This window comes from Vulpes lagopus, chromosome 19 (assembly GCF_018345385.1).
Source record: "Vulpes lagopus strain Blue_001 chromosome 19, ASM1834538v1, whole genome shotgun sequence".
NCBI lineage: Eukaryota > Metazoa > Chordata > Mammalia > Carnivora > Canidae > Vulpes > Vulpes lagopus.
The window spans coordinates 39,640,876-39,657,413 of NC_054842.1; the positions used below are offsets into that span (position 1 = coordinate 39,640,876).

The following is a 16,538-nucleotide window of genomic DNA, read 5'->3' on the forward strand; positions in this document are numbered from 1 at the left end:
AGCTCCTCCCTATGGCCAGCTTCTCAGGGGCACAATTATCATGCAGAGAGAGTCTTTAAAAAGCTGATTAGTTACACTTCCAATATCTCTAAATCTGCTTTCTGAAACCACCTGTGGAAATATCTGGTTACATTTTGCAAAGTGAGGTTATAAATTCTTTTAATTTACAGCTTCCTTAGAAATCTCTCCTCCACCCCCCAGGCCCCCAGAGGTCCCCCTCTTCCCAGTTAAATTCTAGTGATGCCAGTGTCCCTCCTTCCTATGCTAAGGACTATCTGATGTTTGAAGGGGTTTTGGGGTCATGACTCTTTTTAACCAGGCAAATAAGCAAGACTTCATGAAGGTCAGCGATATCCACCTTGTTTTTTGCTGGGATATTGCCTGGCACATAGTAGGCACTAAATAAAACGGAGTGAAAGAAATCTTACATCCTCTGCTAGTCCTCCTGTTTGTTACTGAAAGTGAAACACACCCTGCCTCCAAACTAGTGAAGTTTTTGATAAGCTACCAAAGAAGCTATCCTATAAAGCTATCGATTGTATGCCAGGCACACTTACAACAACATCACACATACATTCACGCTACCAAAACTCAGTGGATGGACCACCAGAACCAGGACCCTTGGATTCTTTAGGTGGACGCAGCCTGCTCTTTGTTGATTATGAATGCCGCCTCCAAGTCCATCAGTGACCTTGGATGTGCCTTTCCCCCGCCTTTGGGCTCTGTTGCCTCATTTATAAAACAGGGATCATAGAGCTAACGGTCCTTTTTCCTCTGAGAGTTTTTTTGTGAAGTAAACTCAAGTCATTCACAAGGCCACAGTCCTACCTCAATAAATAATTCATGGATGCTTCTGCTAGTCAGAATAAGTAAAACTGCAATGCAGTGATTATCATTTAAAATGGAAATTGCTGCTCACAATATTCATACCTACGATTTAAAATAAGTTTGGCTGTGTAGGATATAATGAATTCTGTCAAGTTTTGGGAGGGGAAGGGTTTTTTCCCCCCCTCTTTTTTTTTTTTTTCAGGACTATAATGCCATTACATTTAAACCCATTGAATACTTGGTTGCAAGTGTCATTTTGAATGATCCTCATGTTCGTGTTTACTTTCCTGGAATGCAGCCCTAGCCTGTCACACTTCAGTAGAGGAGGGGGTCTGGTATCTGCCACTTTCCTTGCCAGACACTTTAATGGAAAACTCCAGAGCTGTAGCATCCGCACATCTGCCATGGGCCTTTCATTTTGCTGGTAATACCTCAGTGCACTCTTCATTCCAAACCAGTGATGGGAAGGAAGTCTCCATCCACGTGGCTTTATGTAATTCTGTTACTGTGTCAACTCGCCAATCCATTGTTATCTTTGCACTTTCTTACACTTATGTAAAATGTTGGCAACCACATAATAACTTCTTATTTTCAGTTGATGTCGGTATACAGGAAGTGCTAAAAATGATTTTGGCTGCCCTTTTTGTTTTGGAAAAGGTCATGCTTATCCTGTGTCATTCACATTTGTAAGACTAATATATACACATGCTTACGGACTAATATATACACATCTCTTAAGGAGAGAGATGATAAATGATAGAATGGAAAGAGGCTGTAAGAGGCAGACAGTTGAGCAGGGTCATTAGTCACCTATGAATAAGGCAACCTAAGATTCCCATGCCAGCTGTAACAGTGTGGATCTAAGCAAATCATTTTATCTGATGTTTTAGAAAATATGTTTTAGAAAATATGAATAAAGGGATATCAATTTCTGTTTTGTTATCATCATTATAAGAGATTGCTAGTGAGGATGATAGGCGGCTCTAAAGTTTTGAGCTCTGTATACTAATAAAATCAACACACAATTGGTGAGATAAGATGTATTCAAAGTCACCCAGACAGAGAATGGTTTCTAAACCTGATCCAGGCCTGCATGTAGCAGATCAGGTGTACTAATTAAACCTAAGGAAGGATGAACCAGCCATAGGAAGGAAGTCAGTGAAGAAACAGATGCAAGTCTGCTGGGGTGGTGGTCCCTGCCTAGGGAGAGGGACACTGAGGCTTGGGGAGGTAGATATTCCTTGGTTACCAAATGGCATTCTGGGTGAAAACACCAAAATTATGCACTCTGCCTTGCTCTGCTTTCCAGCTCACTTAGCAACCTTCAAATAATTATTTGGACTTTCCTGCTATATCAATGTCTAGAATGAAGGTGCTGTGAACAGAAAATATTGTTTGCTGGCTTGCTTCATTCATTCATTCATTCATTCATTCATCCATCCATTCAATAAATATTTACTGAATGTACACTATGTGCCAGGCACTGTTCTATGTCCTGAGGACACATCAGTGAATGAGATGTGTCCCACGTCCCTGCTAAGAAGGCACATATCTTGGTTGGAGGAAACTATTAAAACACATAAATAAACTATATACTGTGTCAGATGGTGACAAGTGTTAAGGTAAAAAATGAAGCAAATGAAGGGTGAGGGAGTGCTCTTGGGACTGTTAAAGATGGAGCCAGGAAGGTCTCACTGATAATTTGAATGAATAAGTGAAGGAGGTGAAGGAGGTAGGCATGGGAATATCTAAGGGAACAACATCCCAAGCAGGGAGAAGAGTCAGTGCAAAGGCCTGGAAGTAGGGATGCACTTGATATATCCTAGGAAAGCCAGGGTGGCTGGAGCAGAGTGAGCCAGGGAGTGAGAGTAGAAGATGGATAGAGGGCCATGAGAGGCCAGATTGTGACTTGAATCTTCTTGTGGCAGGGAAAGGATAATCCTCCCCAGGGATATAGATAATGATTTAGGAATTTGGTGTCTCGTTGAGGCCACTCAAAGTGGGTGGTTGTAAAATGAAATAAAACAAAAAAGGGTGGTTATGAGGATTAAGTGAAACAATGTATCCACTGGCAAAGCAGTGGGTCAGTAAAATAGATTCCCTTCTCCTCTCCCCTTCTCAATTGCTCCTTTGCACCAGATGACTCAGAATTGCTGCCCACATTGAATCACAATGAAATCTTAATTAACCCTCAATTTTGGCACCATAGGCTTCCAGCAAGGCTCTTGAACAAAGGAGCCCAGGTTGTTTCAGCAATGGCCAACACAATCAGCAATCCATTTGGGTTGCATCATATGCTCTAGCCCCTCCTAACCTCCCGCAGAGCCGTGGAGATAACGTGAAATTATCACTGTAAAGCACTCAACATAGTACTTGGGCCATTATTCATTGAATGTTAATTTTTTATTATTTTTATATCCCTGTAGTTTTTGGGAAAATGTTATGGAAATGTATATGTGTATTAATTATGCTATGAAAAAGTAAAAAAGAAAACAAAACTATTCAAGCAACAGCGGCTTGTTTTACTGATACCAATGGTGAATTAAGAGGGTCTTTCTAGGGTCTCAATTTTGGGCAGAAATTGAATGCAAACTGAGTACTGTGATGCTTGTTTTTTTTTTTTTTTTTTTTGTGATGCTTGGTTTTATGGGTCTGCCCAATAGTTGACTAGCCTACCCAACTATTCAGTAGGTGTGGTCCCCATCTGAGTTACCAATCAGTTGCTCTAAGGAGATAATCCTGAATGTGGGTGGGCCTCATCCAGCCGGTTGAATGACCTTAAGAGCTAAACTGAAGTTCCCTTAAGGAAGAAAGACAGTTGAGCTGCCTCAAGGCAGCAGCATCAGCTCCTGCCTGAGAGTTTCCAGAGAGCTTGCCCTACAAATTTCCGCACTTGCATCACCCATAAAGCCATTTTCTTGAAATAAATCTATGTAAGTGTATATGTGTATGTATGTATATGTATGTGTATATGTGTATGAATATGTATGTGTATCTATGCCTCTGTGTGTGTGTGTACGTGTGTGTACTCCTACCGGTTGTGTTTCTGTTTCCCTGGAGAATGCTGACTCATACAGGTGCACACGAAGGCTTATTTATTTTTCTTTTCCTTTTGTCAGTAATTCTTCATGATGCCTCATTTGCATGATGCAATTTTACTGAAATGAAACTCAAGCAGCTCCGAACTTCAGAGTCAGTTTCTTTCAGCCTTGCAACAATTTCTTTTTTGCCTTGGCCAGGCCACCTAACCCTGGGGTAGCGATCATCCCTACACTGACGGTGGCTGGAATAGCCTACCTATGAGGGTCCAAGGGCACATCACCTGGGTTCTAGGTGAACAGTAGAAAGAACATAAATGCCAAGTGGATAATTTGTCTCTGGAAATACAGATATATCAAGGGGTCACAGGGTAGAGACTGGTTGGTTTGCTATTCTCTGGGTATGAATTCAGAGCATAATTCGGATATAAAAACTTTGTTGTCTAAGTGAAAATATATCTGTGCAGTGATGGTAGCACTGCAATTTCTAGAATGAATGCACAGGAGGACAAATTACCATGAGAAGAGATATTACTGACAGAGTAAATCTACTTTCATTTTTTGCAAGTCTGTCCATAATCATATGGAAATAAACCCCTGGTGAAAAGTGAGACAAAAACTATGACATCATCTGAATTTGGTGTCACTGCTCTAAGCTAAAAATTTGGGTGAGTTTCCACTTTCCTTTCTGGTCTCCAAGTTATTTTTTCCACTTTTACCCTCTTTCTTCCTTATAAAGCATTCCTCGCAGCATTGTCAGGATTTGAGCAAAAACATTTTTCATCTCATTTCTGATTTACCATTTGGTGTGATTATGATTTATAATAAGACATAGATTTGGTGTTTCACAGAGCTAAGAACCTCAGAATTTCCTAAGTGAAGAAAGGTATCCTTTGTTATGTTAATGAGGTGGGCTTTGGACCCCTCTGGCCAGGAGGACCAACCTGTGATTTGAGGGCTGGGCCAACCTGTGATTTGAGGGCTGGAAATTTAATTTCCCCTCCTCTGTGCACCTTTGGGAGGGGGAAGGGGCTAGGGATGGAGTTCAATCACCAGCCGTCAATGATTTAATCAATCATGCCTATATAATGAAGCCTCCATAAAAACCCAAAACGACAGGATTCAGAGAGCTTTCTAGTTTGTGAATATGGAGATTTGGGGAGAGTGGTGCACTATGAGAGGGCATGAAAGCTAGGTGACCTTGCCCACATACCTTGCCCTGTGTATCTCTTAACCTTTTATAATAAACCATTGATCTAGTAAGTAAATCATTTCTCCAAGTTCTGTGGGCCGCTCTAGTAAATTAATTGAACCCAAAGAGGAGGTCATGGGAACCTCCAATCTGTAGTGAGTGGGTCAGACACATAAGTAACAATCTTGGGAGCTTGAAAATTGGGTCCAGGAACCCAAAAAGACATTTTCTTACTGTATACCTTTCATAATCAAGCAGACTTTTGTGTACTCATCTGTCAAATTTTTATAAGTTCTTAAAATTTGGTTATCAGCTAGGTGACGCAATGGCAGGGGAAAATTGTGTTTCCAGATGAGAAATCAACCTGGAACATAAACCAGCATAACCTGCTACGAACCAGCTTCCCTTAGAGAGACCAAGAAGGCAAGGCGATGGGTAGCTTATGAGATACCAGAACCTCCATGAGGTAGTTAACGGCCAACAGGGAGTGCTTTTAAGGTGTTGGAAACCTACACTGTCCATAAAGGCTCAAGATTGAGCAAGGCATGCTCTCTGTCCATAGAGAGCAGAGCTGTGGGAAAAGAAAACTGTAGACTCAAGAACCCTCTACCTTCCACATGTGCATTTTGTAATTCTTGGAATGCTCTACTTTTGCAGAATTGCTTTTTAAATTCTCGCCTGTTTTGCTTATTTCTGCAATTTTCAGTTGACTTCTCTTCTTTCTTATTTAATTTTCTTCTAATGTAGCAATTCCTCCAATTTGCCTTCCTCTCCTTCCCACTGTGAATTTCCTATACTTCTCTTGCCTCCTCTCCCCTTTCCATTTTACCTCTTCTTCACCTTATTCTTTGAATTTATTTTTCCTGTTCTTAATTCTTCTTCCTTTCCTACTGATCTGTTGTGGTTTTAATCATTGCTCGGGCACTTTAAAATCACCCAGTGACTGACATTTTCTCCCTGAAAGGAAGAGGATTTGTGACTGTGGAAAACTAACTACAAAGACCCAACACATTCAATTTTCAGTGCAGTTCTTTCCTTTCTTCCGTGGTGCTTTTGCTTGGGATTAGAGATGGACCGCTTACTGCACCTCACAATGGCACAGCCCTTCAGGCCTGACTTCTCAGCCCTGCCAGTCACATGGCAAGGTGGAACTGAGCCACTATGTTTATACTGATTGGGAGAATTGTAAAATTGACCTTCACTAGAAAAGACTTACTCAAATCTTTCTGGAAAACAAAGTAATGTTATTTTATAATCATGTGATCAGACTCATTCTTCTCAGACCATTCATTCCCTTTGCCCCTAGCCCCACTCCATTTTCTTATAGCATGAAAAAAGAGCACATACAAATGGGCTGGGAGAAGGATGAGGGATTTTTGTCCAGTTACCTTGGCCAACCGGACCAGAAGTAAGATCTTTGCAAAGGGAAGAATAGTGAAATTAGTAAAATAGATCAGTCCTTAGGACTGGAAGATTTTATCATCTGGCATTTAGGAAATATTAGATTGCCATGAATACACCAAGTTCATTTGACTCTGAGAGATTTCACTTTAGTTCCTTGTAACACTTACGTATAGACTGTACAGCTTTTTATTTTTTTGACAAATTTGGTCATGAATTCACTTTACCTTTCTGGGTTTCTTGAAGAGCAAGAGCGGATACCTCAATGACTAAGTGCTTGAAGTTAGTCTCTACCAGGCAGCAGGATCTGGAAGGTTATCATTATCAAAGGATATTTGTGGTCAAAGCCGTACCACATTCTGAAGAGCCAAGCACTCTCTGTTTTGGTTGTGTTTTTCTCCAAGCTATTTGCTTCCTGGAGAAAGACAATAGAAAAAGGTATCAGATAAATAATCAATACATATTAATATATATTAATATCAATATAAATTAATATAGAATATATTCATATATTTTCCCTATAAAAATACATGTCAAACCAAATTAAATGTAACCACTTAAAAAAAATTTTCTAGGTTGTAGGCATTTTTATCTAAATGGCGAAGCAGCTGCCAAGCAAATTAGCTCATAGATCTTGCCATGTGGATGAGACTCTTGTGGCATAATTCAACATTTACTTTTCTTCATAATCCCTATTTTATTAAACAGCTAAGAAATGCCATTTTTTTACATCAATAAAAGTGATATTTCTGTCAGATTGCTGTTGCATGATTTTTGCTGTTTACTTCTGTCAAATTTGGATGGTATTTATTTATGACTTACCAAAAGGTCAAGTCTAAAGGGGTGATAACAGTCTAATAATTGTTAAGCTAGTTTTCCTTCCTTTTCTTTGTGATTACTACCAAAGGCTATGGTTAATATTTGATAGCTTTCTATTTCTATTTTAAGAGTTTTGAAATAGATATTCCTTATAAAAGCCTGTAATATTCGAATGTGCTTGTCCATTTATTATTTTTTTTCAAAAGGGCCAAAGTAGGAGGGGAATTAAGAAGAGAAAGCACTCAGCCTTACTGACACCGCTGCCCCAGAGCCACCTGTGTCACTAACCCCAGAGCCACCTGTGTCGCTAACCATGGTCAACCTCACTGTGTTCTTTGACGACCATGGACAGCAAGCCTTTGAGCCTTGTCTCCTTCGAGCTGTTTGCAGACAAAGTTCCAAAGACAGCAGAGAACTTTTGTGCTCTGAGCACTAGGGAGAAAGGATTTGTTTATAAAGGTTCCTGCTTTCACAGGATTATTGCAGGACTTATGTGCCCTGGTGGTGACTTCACACACCATAATGGCACTGGTGGTAAGTCCATCTATGGGGACAAAGTTGTTGATTAGTATTTTGTCTTGAAGCACTCAGGTCCTGGCATCTTGCCTATGGCAAATTCTGGACCTAACACAAATGGGTTCCAGTTTTTCATCTGTGCTGCCAACACTGAGTGGTTGGATGGTTGGCATGTGGTCTTTGGCAAAGTGAGAGAGGGCATGAATTGTGGAAGCCATGGATTGGTTTGGGTCCAGGAATGGTTAAGACCCCACAAGAAGATCACCATTCCTGACTGTGGATGAATCTAATACATTTGACTTGTGTTTTATCTCAACTATGAGACCATTCCTTCTGTAGTTCTGGAGGGTATCCGTTCACCCCCACCTGCTTGAAATAGCCTATAATCTTTGTGCTCTCACTGCAGGTCTATGATTCCATATTTTCCTTATTCCCCTCCAAGAGCTGGATTGCACAATTAAGTTTATGACTATGAAATAAAAACTAAACAACAACAACAAAAAAAGAAGAGAAAGTATTTGATGTATATTTACGAGAGAGTAGAGGATGAATGTGGGAAAAAGGAAAGAAGGTGAAAAATTTTTGTGAACCTTACAGACAGATGACAGTGAAGATTGATTGCACTGTGGTAGGAAGGAGATCCAGTGGCATTTTTACTTCTTTTGTGAATCCCATTTTGCATATCAAGAAAAGAGACTCCTAGGCTTCAATTGGTTGTAAATTTTTCCATCATTAAAAGCATTTATAGATCTGTACACATGGACTTCATTGCTTTATTTGGGCCCATTTTGCATATCAAGAAAAGAGACTCCTAGGCTTCAATTGGTTGTAAATTTTTCCATCATTAAAAGCATTTATAGATCTGTACACATGGACTTCATTGCTTTATTTGGGCCCACAGTTTCCACCCCCAAATTGTAACACTTGTTCAGAGCCCGTTAACAATGTGAACACTCTCAAGAAACTATGACATGGAAGACAATGGCAATTCCCAGACTATTCCTGAGATAGTCCTTAGATGAACCCAAGTGGATTTGCTTTCATTTTATTTACTTTTCCCCCATTCCCAGACAGTTCCCTTGATGGTTAGCATTAAAGAGCTCTGTTCTGCTCTCTAAAACATGTGTACTAGCAGATGCTGGAATTCCAGCCCCCAGAAATAAAATGGGAATACAAGAAAGCCAAATGGGGTCCATTTCTAGTCTGTATCCTTTGTCTAAAATGGTTGAAGCAGAGACTCACAATTAAATTAAAATCCAAACTGGAAACTCTTCTCTTTGGTTGTTTAAGATCTCTGATTTCGAATCTTGTATGGTTTCCTGAATAGTGTTCCCTAGAATACCACTGTCCTCTATGGTGTTGATGGAAATTTTGTGCTCATTGTTTGGAAAATGCAGGTTTGATAGTGTCAGAGGGTTTCTTTCTTTCTTTCTTTCTTTCTTTCTTTCTTTCTTTCTTTCTTTCTTTCTTTCTTTCTTTCTTTCTTTCTTTTTCTTTCTTTCTTTCTTTCTTCTTTCTTCTTTCTTTTTCTTTTCTTCTTCTTCTTCTTTCTTCTTTCTTCTTCTTTTTAAAGATTTTATTTATTTATTCATGACAGAGAAAGGCAGAGACACAGGCAGAGGCAGAAACAGGCTCCCTCTGTGCAGCCTGATGCGGGACTCAACCCCAGTACCCTGGGATCATGCCCTGAGCCAAAGGCAGATGCTCAATCACTGAGCCACCCAGAAAGTTTTCTTAACACAGGACTTCTCAGAGACTCTTGTTTATAAATCAGCATTGTAAAATCTTTAAGAGGGAAGTATTTCTCAAACTTACTTGGCCATGGAACCCATTCCTCATTCCCAAGCCCCCCCCCCCCCCCCCCGGTGCATGGGACATCTGTGATCTTTTCATGGACATTAAGTTTTAAAAATCTGTTTTCTGATAGACCTGAGTGTTATGCCTTATTATCTAGAGTTAGAATTGATTCATCATATTCCCCCTAAAAGAAAACCAGAGTGTCAGTTCAATTTCTGTCCTTCCCTGAATCTTTCTCTAGCCATTTCTACCCCAACAAAGGTTTCAGATTTGCAAAATCACTGCTGCACATAGTGTTTCCTTTATTATTTTATAACATCTGTAAGTTGTTTCTGAGTCACCATCTCTCCAACAGGCACAGCTTGTTGGGGCTCAGGTGGCAGAAGAAAACTGCTTACCCCGAAACAAGCTAGTTAGAAAAACTCTGACCCAACAGTGGGGAGTTGCCTCTCTTTCTCTCTTTTTCCTTTTCTTTTTTTTGAGAACAATAAAGGACTTACAAAATCTTATCCATCAGCAGGCATAGGTGATTTCTGATAATATCTACTGGTGACAAGATAGATAGTCACTGAAGAAAACTGAGAGAACTTAGTGTAAATAACTTCATGTTTTTGGTTTGGTTGGTTGTTTTTAAGTAAACGTGGGCTGTGTGATGGTGAGCTTGCCTGGCAGTCAGGTCGGAGGTCTAGCACCCTCTCTGCCCCGCTCAGTGATAGTGATAGTTCCCAGCTATCGAATGCTCCTTAATTCCTTGGCAGCACACTAGTCACAGTCATTAACTTTTTCAGTCATTACTTCTCAGTTTTCAAATCACTCTAGAAAGGTGGCCATGTATACCTAGTTTACAAGTGAGGACCTGGAGAGACGCACAGAAGGGAAGAGAGGAGCCCAAAGTCCCAGGGTTAGCAAGCGACAGAGCTAGACTTTGAATGTAAGACTGCTGGACTCCAAAGATGATGTTTTTTTCTGCAAGTTATCTCATTTAGTCTTTAAACTCTGGAAAGCACAGACACTGCAAGATAAGTTACTGGGCTGGAGTTTCCTCGCTTACAAAACGAATTGAGGAAATTGTGACTGGCTGGTCTCCAAGGTTCTAATCTTATGGAAAACATTATATTTTTATTAATGACAACAACAGCAATAACAGCTGACACTCTGTGAACACTCACCATGTATCAGACGCTATTCTAAGGGCTTCTCATGTATTAACTCTTTTAATTATTATAACAATTTGATGAAGTATGCTAGTTCTATTATTATTCCTATCTGACAGATGAGGAAACTGAGGCACAGAGTCTTCTTCCAAGCATGTTTGTGATCCATCAGCAGCCAAGATTCCTCTCATTTAGATGGGGCCCCAAGGTATAAGTGGGGAGCAAACTAAGGTAAGGGAATATTTGAACAGGGAGATGGGGTCAGGATTCTGGGGTGATCATGTAGGTTGAGACAAGGCAGTTACCTACACCCCAAAACATAATGAAAATGCATGGGTAACGTGTTGATGGCTGTGAAGAGTGTCCCTATAGAAACTTAACATCTGTGTTAGGAATTCCTTTAGACTCCTACTGGTTTCAAGCATTTTCCAAGGTCTTAGGAAACTTCTCTGCCCTTCTTTCCCCTTTCCAGATCTTTTTTATTTTATTTCCTGAGGGGAATATACCAGAACTCACAAGCACTCGTGAAAGATCTTATACTCTATTTCTGGCAAAACTTTCAGAGATATTTTTTTGACAGCTGATAAGAGCAACACATATTAGGTAGCATTCTAGAAAAATGTTAACAAATGTAATCTTTTTTTCAAACTTTCTTTTACTTGGGAGATTGGTGATGGTATTTGCTAGTTTATAAAGAAGTGGACTGGGTTTTAATTAGAATAAAACACAGACCATGTTTTCCCAGGTGAGGTAAATGCCACTGACGACCCAGCATTGACTTTTCTGCTGATCCTAGACAAAATTTTCAGTGGGTATCTTAAATATCTGTTGGCCCAGTTCTGGATCTGTTCATTTATTTCTCTGAAGTTATTGATGACTTAATAACTCGGTTATGAAAGGCCATCAATAAATGAGTAGAAATAAATGAGTTAGTCTACTGTGTGCTCTGCTTGTTCACTGGGGGTTGAAGATAAATGTGCCAAGGGAAGGCCAGGCTTTGCATTCACCCTGGAACAGGGAAGGTATCTGATGAGGCAGCACAGAGGGCAAGCTTCTGGGAGGGTCCAGATGGGCAGAGGACAGCAGGTAGCATTAATTTACCAAGATTATTCTGAAGCAGAGATCAACTCACACCCAAGGACAATGGATATGAGCGATCATTAGAAGCGAAATCTGGAACTTGATGGTATTTTCTTTGTCACTAACAGTATTTCTTTTCTTTTGAGTTCCTTTATCCCAGCGGGGATGTGGTGCGCATGTTTGGAACACACAGAGGATTCAGAAACTGAAAACCAAGATTTGAGTTCTGACTCTCTACCATTTACCATTTAATAACAATACACTTATCAACTCTGAGCCTCATGTTTCACACTGTAAATGGGAACTGGAGAGTCAAGCGCATTGAATCTTAACTTTTATTTGCCCTTGATACTTCTAAGAAGCAGAGTGTTTGATATATGTGCAATTTCTGGTTCCTTTATTAGCTTCTATTTCTGGGAAAAGGTAAAAGTGACTGGGACATTTGATATCTTTCTTTTTCCTCCTTAAACAAAGGAATAGGCCAGAGGTTGGGAAGTGACTGAGCACAGTAGGGAGTGAGTCCTTATCTTTTAAGTGACCCCCTCCCCCTCGCCCTTAGCACTACCCCAGAGAAGGAGCAACAGGAAAATTAGGAAGGTACTCTTTGTTTTATGCTTATTTGGACCCCTGGGAGAAAACAAAAGGCTCAGGCCAGAAATCTCTGCAAACCAGACACTGAAGCAAGAAGGGATTGTTTGTTGTACTAACCCTAATGAAAAAGGACTAAGCAAATGCAAATACACTCCTCTATCAATATTCAAATGTGGGGCCTTTGTTAAGTGAACTGGATGAACTCTGCTCTGGGATAACCATGTGGGATTGTTCCTCATTTCAGGGGGATTCAATGGATTAAGAGAGAGAGATTTCTTTTCTATTTCTTCAGAGTTCATATTCAATATTAATGTCAGTAGAAGTTGCACAGAATGGTAATAAAGACAAATAATTATCATAACAAATTTGTAGAGCTCCTTATGGGTTCCAGAGCATTTTTTCAAGTGGTACGTGTGAATAGAATTCGATAATAGTACTTGTGCCCTGCCATTTGCCCACAGTTTGGAATGTACTTATATAATAACTTCAAGTTTATTGCTTTGATTTTCTCATTTCCAAGGAGGGGATCAGATTGTATGCCCCGAAAGAGAAAAATTTTTGGATTTTCAAGAAGGAGCATAATATAATCGAAGGTCAATAGGAAATCTTTTGAAATTTACATTTTAAAAGGTAAATCATTAATTTTTAGCCTCCGCATAGAAAGCACTGTATACAAATATTCTTACCTTCTACCTTCCCCGTGTCATGATAAATTCATAAATGTTCTCAAGAAGGTATAGTCAGAAAATACATGCTTAAGGAGGAAAAAAAAATGAAGGAGATAACTAGTCAAGGATAGATAAAACTGTTGAGATGACATGTAGACATAGGCAAACTACAAGATGGGCTAAATTCATGGTTTAGTTAGAGACAAGTCCTGTTCAAATTGCTTTTCTGGATAGGAGATCCAAGTTAATCCAAGGGAAAATAAATTATTTGGTTCAGGTAAATATAATATTGCAGTGGTTTAAAAAGGTGCATCTATAAATTTTTTGGCATATTTTCTTTTAAAAATGGGACCTAATTTCCCTTCCTATTGAGTATGGATTGTACTTAGTGATTCATTTTTAATCAATAGAATGAGGCAGAAGTGATGTTGTGTCATATCCAAGACAAGGTCATAAAAAAGGCATTGTGGCTTCCTTCTCCCTGTCGGTCTTAGACCAATTGAGGGAAGTCAGTGGCCATATTGTGAGGACACTCAAGCAGCTGTATGGAGAGATACAGGTGGTGAGGAACTGCATCTTCCTGCCAATAGTCAGCAGCGAACTGATGGCCTTTTGCCAACATGGAAGTGGATTCCCCAGCCTCAGTGAAGCCTCCAGATGGCTGTAGTTCTAGCTGACATTCTGATTGCAACTTCCTGAGAAACCTTGAGTCAGAAACATTCAGCTAAGTTGCTTTCAAATCCCTGACCCATAGGAAATGTGAGATAATAAATGTTTCTTATTTTAAGCCACTAATTTTTGAGATAATTTGTCCTGCATCAATAGAAAGCTAATCCGACTATATACTGGAATCATAAGTCCCACATGTAAAAGGATTGGAGTGGGAGTTGGGAAGAGATACTAAAATGAAAAGGCACAATTTTTTGTAGCTTACAAAGTATATCCACAAAAGTATAGGAGGTATATTCCCCCCTTAAAAGTATATCAAAACTTATCCTAGATGCAGTATACCATGTTATGGATTTTAGATTGAATGCAAGACAGAAGATGATGGACCGATTTAGAGGCAGAAGGAAGTTCACATCATCTCACTATACTTAATTCACAGTATTCTTAATTAATGCCTCATTTATGTCATAATTTAGATAGTGTGTTAACTCCTTTATATACATGTACACACACATGCACACGCTTACACTCGTACACATACATCCTAATAGCAATTGCATCTTGGAATAAGATCCTGACTCAAGATGTCTCCTAGTGACAGTGCCCAAACCACAACACTACAGCAAAGATAAGTCTCACATTGAGGCTTGTGATTTGAATATATAATATTATGCATTTTTCTGAAAACAAAACAAAACAATGTTTCCGCTTACCAAACTACTTCCAAAATACATAATGGTTGACTATTACAAAATAACCAGTTTTCATAAATATAGATAGAATTCTATCTATATTTATGAATATATCTATAGATAGTATTAGGTAACAGGCAGCGAAGGGCTGTGATTCTCAAGAGAAGGAAAACGAATGACGTGAGCTTCCACTTTCCTTAAACTTTCTGCCTGGAGGCCCTATTCCAATTGCAGTGTGAGACAGGAGAGTCCAAACAGCGAACAGTCCATGCAGAGGGCAGCCACCGCACCGAGTTGAGGAACTAGAGACCGGAGTTTGGGTATTGCTGAAGTTATCTGGAATTTGTCATTGTTGTTGTCATCTTGGGAAAGTTTCTTTAATTCTTTGAATTTCAATTTCATAATTTTTAAAATGGGGGTTATAAGAGGTGACTTGATGGGTCAAGGTAAAGAAACATGGTTATACAGATGGCACCTAATATGTAAAAAGTGCTGCCATCTTTCTCCACTTTCTCTTTCTCATGATCATTCCTGGTTTCTAGAGCAGGCAATGGTAGAATGTATAGATAAGTATATGGAATTTAGTCCTAAGCAGTAGAAAATTAGTGGGAGGAAATATACTTTTGGATGTATGAAAGATAAGTAATTGTAACCAAAATAAAGTCAATATTACCAAAGGAAAACCCAAGATATTTGCTCTAAAAAATGCCTTTTATTTTTCTCAAAATATTATTAGTTACAGTGCAACATAAAAACTCCTCATCTGGGTCAGATCAATTTTATAGAGCTTAGTATTCTATTTCTGAAATAGTTGTGGAAGTGTAGTATGGAATTTATATTCTATGAGATCAACTCCAACAGCATAGGGGCCAGTTTGGAAAAATGTTGATAATTGTTAAATCTGGGGGAATATATATGGGAATATTTACTTTGTTTTCTAGAAGTTTATTAGGATATTTGAAAATATTCACAGGGGAAAAATTATTTAATGATGAAATGACCTCACCATCTGCTAATTAATCTCTTTTCCTCCTGAATCTACTTATATTTCCAGCCTTTGCAACTCTAGATGACCATGAGTAATAAGTATCAATTGTGCAGAAGAACAAATCCTTTTATTCTTCCCCAAACAAGCTCTTTCAGGTTTCAGGGGGTATTCCAGGTTATGGTTTTCTGGGAATTAGCCAGCGAGTCTTTGTTCACCTTACTCACACTCTTCATATTTTTATAGACACTTCATTGTATTCCTTCTTAGTGCTAATCTTTCTGCAGGAGAAATAGTAATCCTTTTAATCTCCCCCTGCTAAGTTATTGAAGTTGCCCTTCTCTGGACCTTTCTCAGCTCGACTCTGACTTTCTTGAGCGGCAGTGACCAGAACAGATCCACACAGGTTACACACAAGCATAAGTGACAACCAAAAACAGAATTTCAATGAAGGAACTATGGGAAGCAAAGAGAAAATTGGAAGTTAGCACTAAGAGAGCACATTGAAAAAAAAAAAAAAAGAGAGAGAGAGAGAGATCACATTGAGAAGCACGCATAGTGTTAAAAAATAAAAGTTATCTGAGAAGAAAAAATGAAAATTAACCTCATTGTAACATTTGGCCAAAGAGAGATGGGAGAAAAAGGAGTTCTTAAAAAGGGTTCGTCCCATTATTTCCAAGCTCCAAACCTGGAGGAGTTTTTACTTCCATTGTATGTAGAATAAAGTCAAACTCCTCACCATGGCCAATGATCCGGCGACCCCTCTGTGTCTTTCCCAGTCATGTCTATCTGCTCCCACCTTGATCACCAAGCCGCAGCCACACTGGCCTTCCTGCTACTCATGGAACACGCCATAACCCACTGAGACTCTATGGCCTTCATCCTTGCAGTATCTTCTCTCTGGACTGTTTTTTTTCCTCCGGATCTCACATGGCTCACTCCTGCACATCGTCAGACCTCTGGTCAAATGCCGCTTCCTCAGAGAGGCCTGCCCTCATCCCCATCCTCTCACCTGCTGTACTCATATCATTATCTGAACTTATGTAGTTGCATACCTTTTTCCTTATCAGCATCCCCCATTAGAGTACAAGCTCTAAGGGTGAGGGTG

The 16,538-nt window shown here is 39.5% G+C and overlaps 1 protein-coding gene and 1 pseudogene across 1 annotated transcript in view; one reads left to right on the forward strand and one right to left on the reverse strand.

Moving 5' to 3' along the window:
- SLC9A9 (solute carrier family 9 member A9) overlaps window positions 1-16,538 on the reverse strand; it is a 494,822-nt gene that overhangs the window by 96,572 nt on the left and 381,712 nt on the right. The window contains exon 12 of the mRNA XM_041734563.1: window positions 6,795-6,874. Within this exon, the coding sequence (XP_041590497.1) occupies window positions 6,795-6,874 (80 nt within the window). The remainder of the gene's footprint in view (window positions 1-6,794; window positions 6,875-16,538) is intronic.
- LOC121479055 lies at window positions 7,583-8,189 on the forward strand (annotated as a pseudogene).